The sequence below is a fragment of the Musca vetustissima genome, unplaced genomic scaffold, assembly GCF_032173495.1.
Source record: "Musca vetustissima isolate MV318-11 ecotype Yass unplaced genomic scaffold, APGP_CSIRO_Mvet_v1 utg37208, whole genome shotgun sequence".
NCBI lineage: Eukaryota > Metazoa > Arthropoda > Insecta > Diptera > Muscidae > Musca > Musca vetustissima.
The window spans coordinates 1-15012 of record NW_026880722.1 but is presented as its reverse complement, the minus strand read 5'-3'; the positions used below and the strand labels follow the sequence as shown (position 1 = coordinate 15012).

Here is a 15012-nt window from a genome sequence, read left to right as displayed (position 1 = left end):
ACACCTTAAAAAATTACCACCTGGTCTGTACTGAAGGAGAAATATTGGTCTTTTATGGAAGAAGACTTTTATAAATGAAAATCATCATAAAATTAAAGTCCGTATTTGTAAATGCAATAAAATGGCGGTGGAGTGATTTCAATATGTGGTCCACGCTGAAAATGTGTTTATAACGCCACAAAATGTTAGCCCTATACCCACCCTTGGTCATATCTCTACTCGCTGAATCAATCAGTCATGTGTGACAGTTCATCATACTCCTGTCCGCATTTATGAACCAATCGTTCTGATATTTCGCGATCTGGCCAATGGCAGCACCCATAGTTTTTGGTAATGAAAGGTTTGATTGCTCTTTGAGCCTTGATACGGTTACCTTATTAATATACCTTGCCTTACACTAATCATCGAAATGACATTATCAATTTAATCGTGTTAAGTTTGAAGAACGAACAACGTTAAGCAATTTTAAAAATTTACTACCAAATTACAGAGTCGGTGACAGAACTCCAATTTTTAATCGTCTCATATCTGGTTCAAAGAAGCAACCTTCATAATTTGACATTTTTTGGGGGGTTTAAGTGTAGTTTTTGGCTTAAGTAGACATCAGGGACGCCGTTGTTTTTCATTTTAATTATAGCCGACCCGGCCCAAACCGGACCGTTTTTTCATTTTAATTACACCCGACCCGGCCCACAGGTTTCTTGTATCGCATATTTAGATTTAGCAAAAGCTGCAATTTTGTAATGTCGCCATCTTATCTTCAAAAAAAGGAGGGTGCAGAAAGGGCAACCACCAAGTCCAAAATTATTTTTATCCGAAAATTCTAACGGTTTTAAAAAGAATACATATCTCTCGCATGAACTCGGATTATTGACTTCGCTCAAAAATTAACAAAATGGCAAAACTTAAAAAAAAACCGATTTTTCACCACAAAACAAGTTAAAAAACCAGTAGTAAAGTCGGACTGGGCCAACTATAAGATACCCTTCACCACTTTGGGTATATTCTACATATGTATCCTAACAGTTGTCGCGTGTTTGTTATATATCTAGATCTGAACCGATTTCAGGGAAACTTGCCAGAGACTAATTTATATTACTTCAGTACGTTGTGTCAATCGGCCTAGCTATGGATCTTTTCACAAAGCATAGTACCATCATTCTCGACTTAATTCAGTACAAAATTCGTGCAAATCGAAAAAAAATATATTGGGACTTTGATGCGCCAATTACTTAAAATCGGACGAAAATATATATGGGAGCTATATCTAAATCTGAACCGATTTTCACGAAACTTAGCACACGTTATTCTAGACATAATTCAGTAGGCTATACCAAATTTCGTGCAAATCAAATGATTTTCAGGGACTTTGATGCACCAGTTACCTAAAATCGGGCGAATCTATATATGGGAGCTATATCTAAATCTGAACCGATATTCACGAAACTTAGCACAAATCATTCTAGACTTAATTCGGTACGCTGTGCCAAATTTCGTGCAAATCAAAATATATATAGGGACTTTGATACACCATTTACCTTAAATCGGAGGAAGCTTTATATGGGAGCTATATCTAAATCTGAAACGATTTTCACGAAACCTAGCACACGGTATTCTAGATTTAATTCAGTGCGCTACGACAAATTTCGTGCAAATCGAATGATTTTCAGAAATTTGGTGCACCAATTACCTAAAATCGGATGTATATATATATATATATATATATTTATAAATGGGAGCTATATCTAAATCTGAACCGATTTTCACGAAACTTTATATAGATTATAGACCTTATTCATTACGCTGTGCCAAATTTCGTGCAAATCGAAAGATATATAGGGACTTTAGTGGACTATTTACTTAAATCGGGCGAAACTATATATGGGAGCTATATTTAAATCTGAACCGACTTTCACGAAATTGAACACACATCATTATAGATGTGTGTGCAAATCGAAGGATATATAGGGACTTTGGTGCACCATTTACCTTAAATCGGACGAAAATATATATGGGAGCTATATCTAAATCTGAGCCGATTTTTCTCAATTTCAATAGGGTTTGTCCTTGGGCCAAATAAGTGACCTGTGCCAAATTTCATCCAATTCGGATCATAAATGCGACCTGTACTTAGTTTACAATTTAACATGGACAGACGGACATGCGCATATATATATATATATATATATATATATGTAGACGTCACTTAGGGTAAAAAAAACGAATTTTTAATAGATATTCCCCAGTACTCTTTTTTCAAACAACAGCAATTATTATATTACCACGAAGAGATTTTCAAGCAAGCAAGCATTTCAAAGCAAGTCTAAAAACTTAAAATTCTACGCCGATCAAATGTATACATATACCTGTTGGGGTCTCAGTATATATTCCATAAAACCCAGTACGCCCAAGTACTTTTAATATATGCCACTCTACAAGCCTATGTACAATTAAATTGAACCAATATGTTTTACAATATAATTTATTTTTCAACTTGCGACAGTTGTTGTTGTATCCTTAATAATTTCGCCTTCCGGTAGTTCTCGGACCAACGAAAGTAACTTCTCCAGTTTTTGCACCTGTAAAACTGATTGTTCTACATTTTGTTGTTTCTTGGGAGGTTTTACCATCTGACGTAAATTGGGTGACAATTTCAGGGAGGTGACAGTGCCTCTGGAATAGGAAAACAAAATAATAATTATAGTATCAGTAAAACAACCAAATACAACAAATCTTTACTTATCATCTCCCACAATAATGAACGGCAACTTTTCATTAAACGACAGTCGCGTCAATTTATTTTTCCTCTTCGGTACGACAGCTTGAATACAAATCGCCTTGTATTTATTCACATTCAAATCGAAAACATAGACCTTTCCCTCATTTGTGACCGCTGCAAAGACCGTACTGGAATATGGTGCCCATTTAACATCACCCACTGCCGAACCTAAATCGAATATAAATAACGGTTCCGGACGCATATCTTCCCATATTTTAACACGCCAATCACCACTACACGATATGAAAATATTTGAATTGAAACGATTAAAATCGATACGATAAACGGAGAGATTATGTGCCCGATATGTCATGAGATATTTGGAACTATAGGCAATGCTGCATTTGTAGATGCATCCCTCTTCGGTGCCGACTAGAAATATTTCCGGATCTTCTGGATGAAATTTCATACAGGAACCGCAACTACGTAATCGCAATTCAGTGCCATCGGGGCCGGATACAATACCATTCTCGAGGAAGAGGGTAATTATTGTTGTTACCATTAATTTATTTTGCATCAAAACCCAATTGAAAACGCGACCTCCCGACGATACGGAATAGAAATTTATTTCACCATCAGCCATATCCGGACCCCATTTTATCTGAAAGGAAGGAAATGAAAGGCAAATAATTAAAAAATTTAATTCTATAAAAGAAAATTTCTGAACGACCAGAGGTTTGCTAAAAAAACACCTTAAAAAATTACCACCTGGTCTGTACTGAAGGAGAAATATTGGTCTTTTATGGAAGAAGACTTCCTGACCAGGGACGTACGCAGGGGGCGGCCCGGGCCCCCCCCGAAATGATTTTTTTTCACAGTAAATTTATGTTTGCAACAGCGAATTTTTTCATTTTGTACTACCGGGCCCCCCCCCCCCCCCCCCCCAAATGAAATCCTGTGTACGTTGCTGTTCCTGACCATCTATGGTAGAAGACTTCTATGGAAGAAAACCTCCTGGTCTTCTATGGAATAGGACATTTAAAACGACCTCTGGGGCATACAGAGAAAGACGACTTATTGGTCTCCTATGGAAGGAATACCTCCAGGCATTCTGCTGAAAAAACACCTCCAGATTTTCTATGGAAGGAAGACCTCTAGGTCTTCTATATAAGATCCTCGTTTGTGGACTTTTTGGTCATTGAAAAAAAAAAATACTTTCAGTTCTTTTATGGAAGGGAGGCCTCAAGGTTTTCTTTGGTCCTTGAAAAAAAAAAATATAATTAAAAAATCCACGCCTCTTTTGGCCCTTGAAAAAATATTCTTTAAAAAATCCACGCCTCTTTTGGTCCTTGAAAAAATATTATTTAAAAAATCCACGCCTCTTTTGGTCCTTGAAAAAAATATATTTAAAAAATCCACGCCTCTTTTGGTCCTTGAAAAAAAATATATTTAAAAAATCCACTCTCTTTTGGTCCTTGAAAAAAATATATTTAAAAAATCCACACCTGTTTTGGTCCTTGAAAAAAATATATTTAAAAAATCCACGCCTCTGTTGGTCCTTGAAAGAAATATATTTAACGCCTCTTCCTGTCTTTGATAAAAATAAAAAATCCAGACTTACCTCCCAAACACATTCGATATGTTTATCGCCAACACCCATTGATATATACAAAGGTTCACGATAATTCTCCTTCAGATTATAGACATGGACATTGCCATCATAGAGGCCAATGGCAACTAAGAAAGGATACTTAGGGTGGATATCACAGCACATTACCCCACTTTCAGTCATGACTAAAATACGAAAAAAATTGGTTACTATAACCTCTCATTTCAGGTTTGCACTCTTACTTATATAGTCCGGATACGAAGGATTCTTGACGGTGAATAAACAAATCGCACCCTCACTGGGTTGTTTCATAAAGTCATCTAGAAAAATTTCCAAAAAGAAATAAAATAGAAAAAAATGTTCTCATTTCCAAGGTCACCTACGTGATCCAAAACACACGGCAAACAAATCATAATAGTACGGATTGAACATAACATCGGTTACGCTCATTTTCTTTGTCCGTTCATATTGAAATTTCCACAGAGGCAATAGGGTACCTTCACCATCACGAAATTCATCTGCCGAATCTTCCCAATAACGATAATCATGCGCAATATCCTTATAGATATTTTGATTAATCATTCGTTCCAAAATTTGCCAACATTTGAGATATTTTTTATTCAATTCCTCCGCCTGGGCTGCTTTCAGCTCCTGCTTACTCATTTTTAGCTCATCTTTACGTTGCACTTTCTTATCATCTTTCTTGTCTCGTTCCTTTTGTTGCTGTTCAAAATCTTCGGCATAACTATCATAGATTACCCATTGCAAGACATTGGCTCCGTATTGAGAGCGTGGAGGTGGTATGGTTTGGGTGTCGACATTCTGTAAATAATTTTTGAATTTATTATTTTGAATGAATCCCAAAACTCCAGCTTCCCCTCCTTACCCTTGTCGGATTTGTAAATGTCAATGCGGCCCGTTCACAAAAGTTGAATTGATTGATAAGCTTGCGCTTCTTTCCCCCACCTGTGGCGGCAACTGGAGCTGCTTCTGCTGCCTCTTCTTCTGCCTTTTCACCCTCTCCTTCTTCAGCTTCCCCAGCCTCCTCTGCAGCCTCTTCTTCAACTTCTTCTTCAGCTTCAGCCTCTTCCCCGGCTTCTTCACCTTCTTTTGCTTCTTGATCGTCGCCTTCTCCACCCTCACCAGCTTCACCATCATCAGCTTTGGGTGGTGCCGCTTCAGCTTCCATTAAGGAATATCGTGGAGCTGGTAGGGGATATCCTGTGGTAGATTAAGAAGGAGGTGTTACTTAATTTAGATAATTTATTTAAGGGATAAATTATTTACAATGAAGAAAAATATTCCCCAACCGAATAAATGATCTAATTGATATTCACCACATTTCAACTTTTTCAAAAATGGCTAAATTATTCAATAAAATTTCAATAAAATAATTAACTCAGTTATTAAAAATTGAGTACATAAGTCATCACATCATAAATCTTCAAAATGTCAACCCACCATTCATATAAAAAATCAAATTTTTACTCGGTTTTGCGTTAGTCGTTAAAAGTCGAAAATCTATTTTGAACAGTTTTGAGCAAATCGAAAGATCGGAAAGTCGACTTTTTAGTCAAAGGCAAAGTCTAAAAATCGACTTTTTGATCACAGCAAAAATCGAAAAGTCTAAAAGTCGGCATATGCGACCCGACTATGTATCCCTACACCAGCCCGGGTAGTATCAGCGTCTTGTAGAGTGTTACGTTGGTCTGGCGAGGGATGGCTTTGGCTTTAGTAAAATCTATTGGCCAACAATATTCTTCTCCGAATTTCAAAACTGATGTCATTAGTTTTATTTATGGCGGTATCAAGGTATAAATATAAGGTATAAAATCTTCAAAGCTGTAGTTCTCAAGTCTAATGGTCGTCTTGCGCGTTGATACCATCAGCTTGGTCTTCTCGCCAGACCCACTTTGTCAGACTCCTTCTCAATTCGTTCAGAGGTGGCTGTTACTGCTCGCAATGTTCGACCCATTATATCGATGTCATTGGCGTAGGCGAGTAACATATCCTGTTTGGTGTACAGAGTGTCATATCGTATGACCGTTGCATTTCGTATGACCTTTTCTAGCAGGATGTTAAAAAGGTCATACGACGAACTGTCACCTTGTCTAAATCCGCGTTCGGTATTACAGGTCTCCAAGAAGTCCTTTCCGACTTTAACTGCTGATCTTGTGTCAGTTAAAGTTATCCAGCATAGCCGTATTAAATTTTTGGAATATCGAACACAGACATGGCTATAAACACCTCTGAACGGATAGGTCTGTCGAATGCGCCTTTATAGTCGACGAATAGGAGGAATGTGTCGATGTGTTTTTTGTAGGTCTTTTCCAGGATCTGGTTCAGAGTGAAAATCTGGTAAATGGTGGAATTGCCAGATCTGAAGCCGCATTGGTATGGTCCAATAATGTCATTGACCATTGGCTTCAATCGTTCACATATAGTTAGTATGGATAGTACTTTATATGCGATGGGAAGGAGACTTATTCCTCTATAGTTGGCACATATCGTCTTGTCTCCTTTTTTTGTGCACCGGACACAGGATGCTGAGGTTCCAATCATTGATCATGCATTCCTTTAGCAAAATTGTACAAATCAGCTGGTGCATGCTTCTGAACAGTAGCTGACCACCGGTCTTGAATAGTTCAGCTGGTAACCTGCTGCTTTAATATTCCAAAATTGTACAAATCAGCTGATGCATGCTTCTGAACAGCAGCTGGCCACCGGTCTTGAATAGTTCAGCTTTTAACCTGCTGCTTTATTATTCTTCAACCGATTAATTAATTCTGACCTCATCTTTGCTAGGTGTTATGCACTCTATACCGTCATATCTTATTGATTCTGGGGTATCATCTTCACCGCCACTATTTGATACAAGAAGCTGTTCAAAAAGCTCCTTCCAGATCCTCAACAGGCTGTCTGTATCTGTCACAAGGTTTCCATCTTCATTTCTACCAAAGCCTTCGGTTTGGTGTTTTACTCGTTGGTAAAATATTCGGACTTCATCCTGACTCCTGTACATCTCGATTTGCTCACGCTCACGTTTTTCTTGTTCTTTCTTATTTTTTTATTTTATTTTATTTATTTATTTTTTTTTTTTTTTGAAAATACGTTTCACCGCTCTTCTTTTCTCCCGATAATACTCTATCGAACGTCTAAAACACTTGATGAATGCCTTCCGTGTATCACAACATGATCGATTTAATTTCTCGTTATTTGATCGGGAGAAATCCAGGTGGCCTTGTGTATATCGAGATTCTTGAATCTGGTGCTGCTAACTACAAAGTTTTTGGTTCCGGGAAGTCGATCAACATCATGCCATTGTCGGAGGTTTCTTCATGGAGGCTGAACTTTCCGACGGTAGGGCCAAAACTTTTTCCTTCCGATTTTCACATTCAAATCTCCTAGCAGAATTTTAATGTCATGACGAGGGCAGCGGTTATATGCTGTTTCTAGGCGCTCGTAAAAATGTCTTTGGTCTGCCCACCTTTGTCTTCGGTCGGAGCATAGGCGCAAATAAGACTGAAGCAGAAGAACTTCGCTTTTATACGGATTATAGCAATTCGCTCATCTACTGGAGTGAATCTGGAGACGAGGACTTTTATTCTCCTGTTAGCCATAAATCCGCAGCTAAATTCATATCCCGTTTCATGGCAGCTATAGCACAGTGCGTAATCGTTTGATTTACTAACACTAGTCCCTTTCCATCGCATTTCTGTAAGGCAATAATATCGCCTTTGTACTTCTTGAGTACATCCGCCAAAGCGATAACTGCGCCTGTGTTGTACAACGCGCACACATTTTAAGGGGACCCCCCCATTCTCGGGGTCAAAATTTTTGTTGATATAATTCGAATCTACACTGATTAAAGAATGTCTCTACAAAATTTCAAGTGAAAATCTCAAGAACTGTTGAAGACATATCCGATTTATTGTGTCAGCATCAAGTGACGGCTGAAGGGCTTCTCAAACTTTAAACGCGTTTTTCTCTAAACATTTTTTTGCGAATGGCGGGCACGATAACTCAAAAACTAATAATCCAATCGGTTCCAAATTTTGCAACGTTTCTCTGGGAGTGTATAGCTCTCGTATGAACTAGGATAAAGTCAATCGGTGAAGATCTTCCTTATTTTTTAACTTGGTTTTTGGTAAAAAATCCGCGATTTTTCAAAAATATTTTTTCAAAGGGCCACCATTTTCTTAATTTTAGAGCGAAGTCAATAATCCTAGTTCATACGAGAGTCAGACATGTACTCTTTCTAACACCGTTGGAATTTTCGGATTCCGATGTTCCAGTGAGGAGTTATCATGCCCGCCATCAAAAATAAGGACTTTTCTTTAATTACAAAAAACAACAACAAAACAATAACAAAATTTTTTTGTAAATTATTTTTCTTATCTTTTAAATCTTCAATTATATATGTGCAAAGTTACAAACCTTAACAAGCATTGGTATTGATTTACCAGCCCATTGAAAATCTTGAAAAAATAAAATCGAGAATGGGGGGGGGGGGGGGGTTCCCTTAAGTGCATATTCGCAGATCGTGATCCTGTATACGTTTGTGGGGGTCGTCAACATTGTGAGGTTTGGTTTTCTTTTTCGAAATTTGAAATTATTCGCCATTAGTGAAATTATTTACCACAGTTTAATTTTTTTGCCAATTTATAAATTATTCACCTCTGAACTTTTTTTTAGACCACTGAATATATATATATATATATATATTATATCCACCATTACTAAAATAATGTAATCATTGTTAAAATATTCACCACAACAAAGATTCTTCTGCACTGAATAAATTTTCCAACAGCGGGAGAACTATTCACCATTTCATAAATTATTACCCACATTTCAAATTATTCACCACTAGAATATTTTTTTACCACTGATGAACTTATCACTAATTGGATAAAATATTCAACACAATATACATTTTTCACAAGTGGTAAAGTATTTTCCACTGTACAAAAATAACCACCACTAAATAAATTTGATCATCATTATTTAAATTGTTCACCCCTGAAAGGTATAGTTGATGATTTTTATACTCTTCACGACACTGTGGTACAGGGTATTATGTGTTTGTGCATATGTTTGTAACAGGTAAAAATAATCGAGATAGACCCATGGTTTCGTCCGTCTGTCCAGGTTAAATTATAAACAAAGTACAGGTCGCATTTATGATCCGAATTGGATGAAATTGGGCACAGCTCATTTGTTTGACCCAAGGACGAACCCTATTGAAATTGGGAAAATCGGTTCAGATTTAGATATAGCTCCCATATATATTTTCGTCCGATTTAAGATAAATTGTGTACCAAAGTCCTTATATATCTTTCGATTTGCACCAAATTTTGCACAGCATAGTAAATAAGGTCTGGAATGATGTGTGCAAAGTTTCGTGAAAATCGGTTCAGATTTAGATATAGCTTCCATATATATCTTCGTCCGATTTCATGTAAATGGTGTAGCAAAGTCCCTGAAAATCTTTTCGTTTGCACGAATTTTGGCATAGCGTAATAAATAAGGTCAAGAATGATGTGTGCAAAGTTTCGTGAAAATCGGTTCAGATTTAGATATAGCTCCCATATATATCTTCGTCCGATTTAAGCTAAATGGTGTAGCAAAGTCCCTATATATCTTTCGATTTACACGAAATTTGGCATAGCGCACTGAATTGCGTCCATAATAATGTGTGCCATGTTTCATGAAAATCGGTTCAGATTTAGATATAGCTCCCATACATAGTTTCACCCGATTTTAGGCACCAAATTCCCTGGAAATCTTTTCGTTTGCACGAATTTTGGCATAGCGTACGGAATTAAGTCTAGAATGATGTGTGCAAAGTTTCGTGAAATGATTTAGACATAGCTCCCATATATATTTTCATCCGATTTTATGTAATTGGTGCACCAAAGTCTCTGAAAATCATTTGATTTGCACAAATTTTGGCACAGCGTAATGAATAAGGTCAAGAATGATGTGTGCAAAGTTTCGTGAAAATCGATTCAGATTTAGATATAGCTCCCATATATATCTTCGTCCGATTTAAGGTAAATGGTGATCCAAAGTCTCTATATATCTTTCGATTTACACGAAATTTGGCATAGCGTACTGAATTAAGTCTAGAATGATGTGTTCAAAGTTTCATGAAAATCGGTTCAGATTTAGATATAGCTCCCATATATATTTTCATCCGATTTTATGTAATTAGTACGCCAAAGTCTCTGAAAATCATTTGATGCACGAAATTTGTCATAGAGTACTGAATTTAGTCTAGAATGACGCGTGCTAAGTTTCGTGAAAATCGGTTCAGATTTAGATATAGCTCCCATATATATTTTCGTCCGATTTAAGGTAAATGGTGTACCAAAGTCCCTATATATCTTTCGAATTGCACGAATTTCGGTATAGGGTATTGAATTAAATCTAGAATGATGTTGCTAAGCTTCGTGAAAAGATACATAGCTAGACCGATCGACACAACGTAATGAATTAATATAAATTAGTCTCTGGCAAGATTCCCTGAAATCGGTTCAGATAAAGACATATAACAAAAACGCGAATATACCAAAAGTGTTGAAGGGTATCATATAGTCGGCCCAGTCCAGGCTTTATTACTTTCCTTACTGGTTTTTTTTATCGCAACGACAAATCTAATTTTTATTCGCCACTATTACTAAATATCACCACTGATATAATTAACAATTATTGTACTGTTCACCTCTGAGGAAATTATCCCCCACAGCAATAATTATGTATTTATAGCTAATAAATTATTCACCACGGAAGAAATCATCCACCACTAAATATATTTTCTACATTTAAGGAACATTTTCACCACTGATATTATTTTTTAAACTCACCAATTTCACCACTTTCTTCCATTTGATATTTAGCCTCATCCGAATCAATGTGTAGCGAATTGCCATCGAATTTCAGCAGGGTAACTGTATTACCGGCAGGTGGTAGCGGAACATATGCCTCTTCCTTGAAACTATAGACGACCAAATTGTGTACAACATTTGTATTGGTGGTCGTTAGGACTTTGGTTATTTCCTCCGATAATTCCGCTTCGGTGAGATCTAATTGATTTTCGGGTTTTACCAATTGGCGAGATTTTACCCAGGCATCCAAATCATCAGCATCGCCGCCGCCACCACCACCAGCGCCATCTGTAGAAGGTTTTGGCTTGGCCGTGGAGGCACGATTAAGCTAAGCAAAAAAAAAGAGAAATATTGAAATTAAATTTTTTCAAATATTTTTTTTTCAAGATCAAAAAAGTTGTGCCAAGAGAAAAAAATCAAGTTTTGTGCTTTTATTTGAGCTCACCACAAAAAGCATAGGGGACACATACAAACATACATTTTACCAAGTCTACACAAAAAATATTACAAAAGATCTGTAGAAAGTAGTAGAAAATGTGTCCTTATATAAAAAGGGAGTAAAAAATTTGTTTCATGCCACATGCAACTTTAATTGTTGTTGTTTTTTTATTTTATTTTTACCTCATCTTCGTCATTATCAAAGACTGAACCTTTTTCGCTATCATTTCCAGGCCCTATGGATTCAGACTCAATATTTAAAGTTTGTTCAGAAGCCATGGAGTTTGTTAACAGCTATTCTATTTGTTTTGTTTCAAAACTAAATTATTCACTAAATAAATGTATTTACAAAAGAAATAAATTGTATATTGCATTATATATGAAATTATAAAGCTAGGGATTTCATTGTATTTACAGCAGAATAGATTTGTTTGTTGGTGGTCTACCCAGTATGGTTGCACGTAAATAATTATATTAATATAGCAAAGTGCCCGCTGCTTCGTATGCGGAAAGGGAATACAAAAAATATTTCATGTAGTATCGTAAATACTGTAAATTTGTTGTACTATAGTTTGCGATTTAGTACTCTTCATACACATAAGCACTATTTTTCGAAATCTCTCTTACTTCCATTAAACAGATTAAAACCAGTAAGGAAAGTAGTAAAGTACCCCATGCAAAATTTCGTGCAAGTCGAAAGATATATGGACTTTGGTACACCATTTACATTAAATCGGACGAAGTTATATATGGGAGCTATATCTAAATCGGAACCGATTTTGCACGATGTTTAACACACATCGTTCTAGACGTAATTCAGCCCGCTGTGCCTAATTTCGTGTAAATCGAAGAATATATAAGGAGTTTGGTGCACTATTTACCAAAAATCGGACTAAAATATATATGGGAACTATATCTAAATTTGAACAGATTTTTCCCAATTTCAATAGGGTTCCTCCTTGGGCCAAATATGTGACATGGGAGCTATATCTAAATCGGAACCGATTTTCACGATGTTTAACACACATCGTTCTAGACATAATTCAGCCCGCTGAGCCTGATTTCGTGTAAATCGAAGGATATATAGGGAGTTTGGTGCACTATTTACCTAAAATCGGACTAAAATATATATGGGAACTATATCTAAATTTGAACAGATTTTTCCCAATTTCAATAGGGTTCGTCCTAGGGCCAAATATGTGACGTATGCCAAATTTCATCCAATTCGCATCATAAATGCGACCTGTACTTTATTTACAATTTAACATGGACAGACAGACGGACATGCATAAATCGACATAGAATGTGATTCTATGCATATAATATGATTCCGTTGCCGAAATCGAAATTTAGTGCATTTGCTATTCTATTTACTATTCGTACAAATCAATTCGAGTTTCCCTAGTTATCTCTATAGCTAAATACTACACTTCAACAGTAATCTAAATTCTAAATCACAGGATCCAACCAAATCCAAATGGTTCCAAAACTACATCAATCTTACTCTCCAACAGTAATCTTAATTCCACCAAAGTCCAAATTTAGTACTTTTCGTACTCATAAGTACGAATTTCCAAATATACCTCAATCCTAATTTCAAATAGTAATCGTAAGTCAAAATGTAAGAATTACAGCTCTGTCTCTTCATCAAAAACCAAATTGTACCAGATTTGGTACCATTCTGTACTTTTCGTACCCATATTCCAAACTTTATCAAATCTACACTCCCACAGTAACCTAAGTTGCAACTTTCGGGATTCGAATTCTACCCGTTCACCAATGTCCAATTTGTACCAAATTTTGTGCTTTTCATACCCATAAGTACGAATTTCCAAAACTACCCCAGTCATGTTCTCCAATAATCCGGCTCTATCCAGCTCTATCCGTTCACCACACTCCAACAGTAATTTTAATCATAAATTTCAGGATCCCTGCCCTATCCGTTCACATAAATCCAAATTGTAGCATATTTAATACCATTTAGTACTTTTCGTACTTTAAGTTTGAATTTTCAACACTGTCTCAATCCTGTACTGTAATTTTATTTTCAAATATAAGTTTTTTATCTCAATCTAAATGAACTTAGTACCATTTAGTACACATAATCATGCATTTTCAAAACTACCTCTATATCTCAAACCTAATTTTGTGCTAATTTTGATTCCAAATTTTAGGGTTCCCGCTCACACAAAACGAATTGTACCCTATTTAGTACCATTTAGTGCTTCTCGTATCCAAGAGTACGAAATTCCAATACTACCTTAATTCTGCGATTTGCATTCTAAATTTAAGTTTTCATCTCTATCCATTCACTCTGATCTAAACTGTACCAAATTTAGTACCATTTAGTACACGAAATGACAAATTTTCAAAACTACCGACATATTTCAATCCTGCACTCCAACAGTAATATTAATTTAATCACAAGTTCAGGATCTCAACCCTATCCATTGGTACCATTTAGTACTTTTTGTTTCTATAATTAAACTACGTCAATCCTACACTTCAAAAGTAATTTTAATTCCAAAATTCTGGAGTCCAACTCTATCCACTTAATCAAGTTGTACCAAATATAGTACCATTTAGTACACATATGTACTATGCTTCGTACCTTAATTCATAAGTACGAAAATCTTAAACCATTTCTATACATCAACACCACTTCCCAACCTGTATTCTATACAAAATTTCAAGATTTTAGCTATATATTTTCTATATATGTAGAATTAAAACTAAATTTAGTACTTTTAGTACACTTATAGGTCGAATTTCAAAAAATCCTTTTGTACATCTACCTAACTTTCAATTAGTGACCCACATTCCGAATTTCAGAATTCTGGCTCTTCCCGTTCGCCTAACACAAAGGGTAGCATATTTGGTAAATTTTAGTACTTTTCGTACCCTTCTAGTACGAATCTCCAAAAACCCAGCCTTATTTCGCGCCTACACAACAACAGCAACCCTCACTGAAAATTTCAAGCTTCTAGCATTAGCCGTTTCGTCTGGGCGATGATCTGTCAGTCAGTTACTCACTCACTCACTTAACACTAAGCTCTTTTATATATATAGATTAATATTCATCAAGACCCTAAATTATATTTATGTTATCGATCAACTCCCACTTATTCTTAGATTTGACGATGTAGACGTCGTAATTCCTAGTAGAGACGACTGGAAACGAAGTAACCCTCCTCTGGACGGTCTGGCCTGCTATACAGACGGATCCAAGATGGAAGAAGGCACTGGGGCAGGCGTCTGCTGTGAAAGGTTAGGCCTTGAGTTAACCTACAAGCTGGATAGCAACTGCAGTGTTTTCCAAGCTGAAATCTTCGCGATCTGGAAGGCAGCGGAATTGA

General features: G+C 36.3%; 1 protein-coding gene across 1 annotated transcript; it reads right to left on the bottom strand.

Moving 5' to 3' along the window:
- Positions 1-2489: 2489 nt before the first annotated feature.
- LOC133326514 (dynein axonemal intermediate chain 1-like) lies at positions 2490-11546 on the bottom strand (the record flags this gene model as incomplete). Its single annotated transcript, XM_061535135.1, has 7 exons — positions 2490-2673; positions 2740-3380; positions 4341-4513; positions 4571-4648; positions 4712-5150; positions 5215-5549; positions 11198-11546. Coding segments are annotated over 7 exons (2199 nt in total), but the record flags the coding sequence as incomplete, so codon positions are not given.
- Between the last annotated feature and the right edge of the window lie 3466 nt (positions 11547-15012).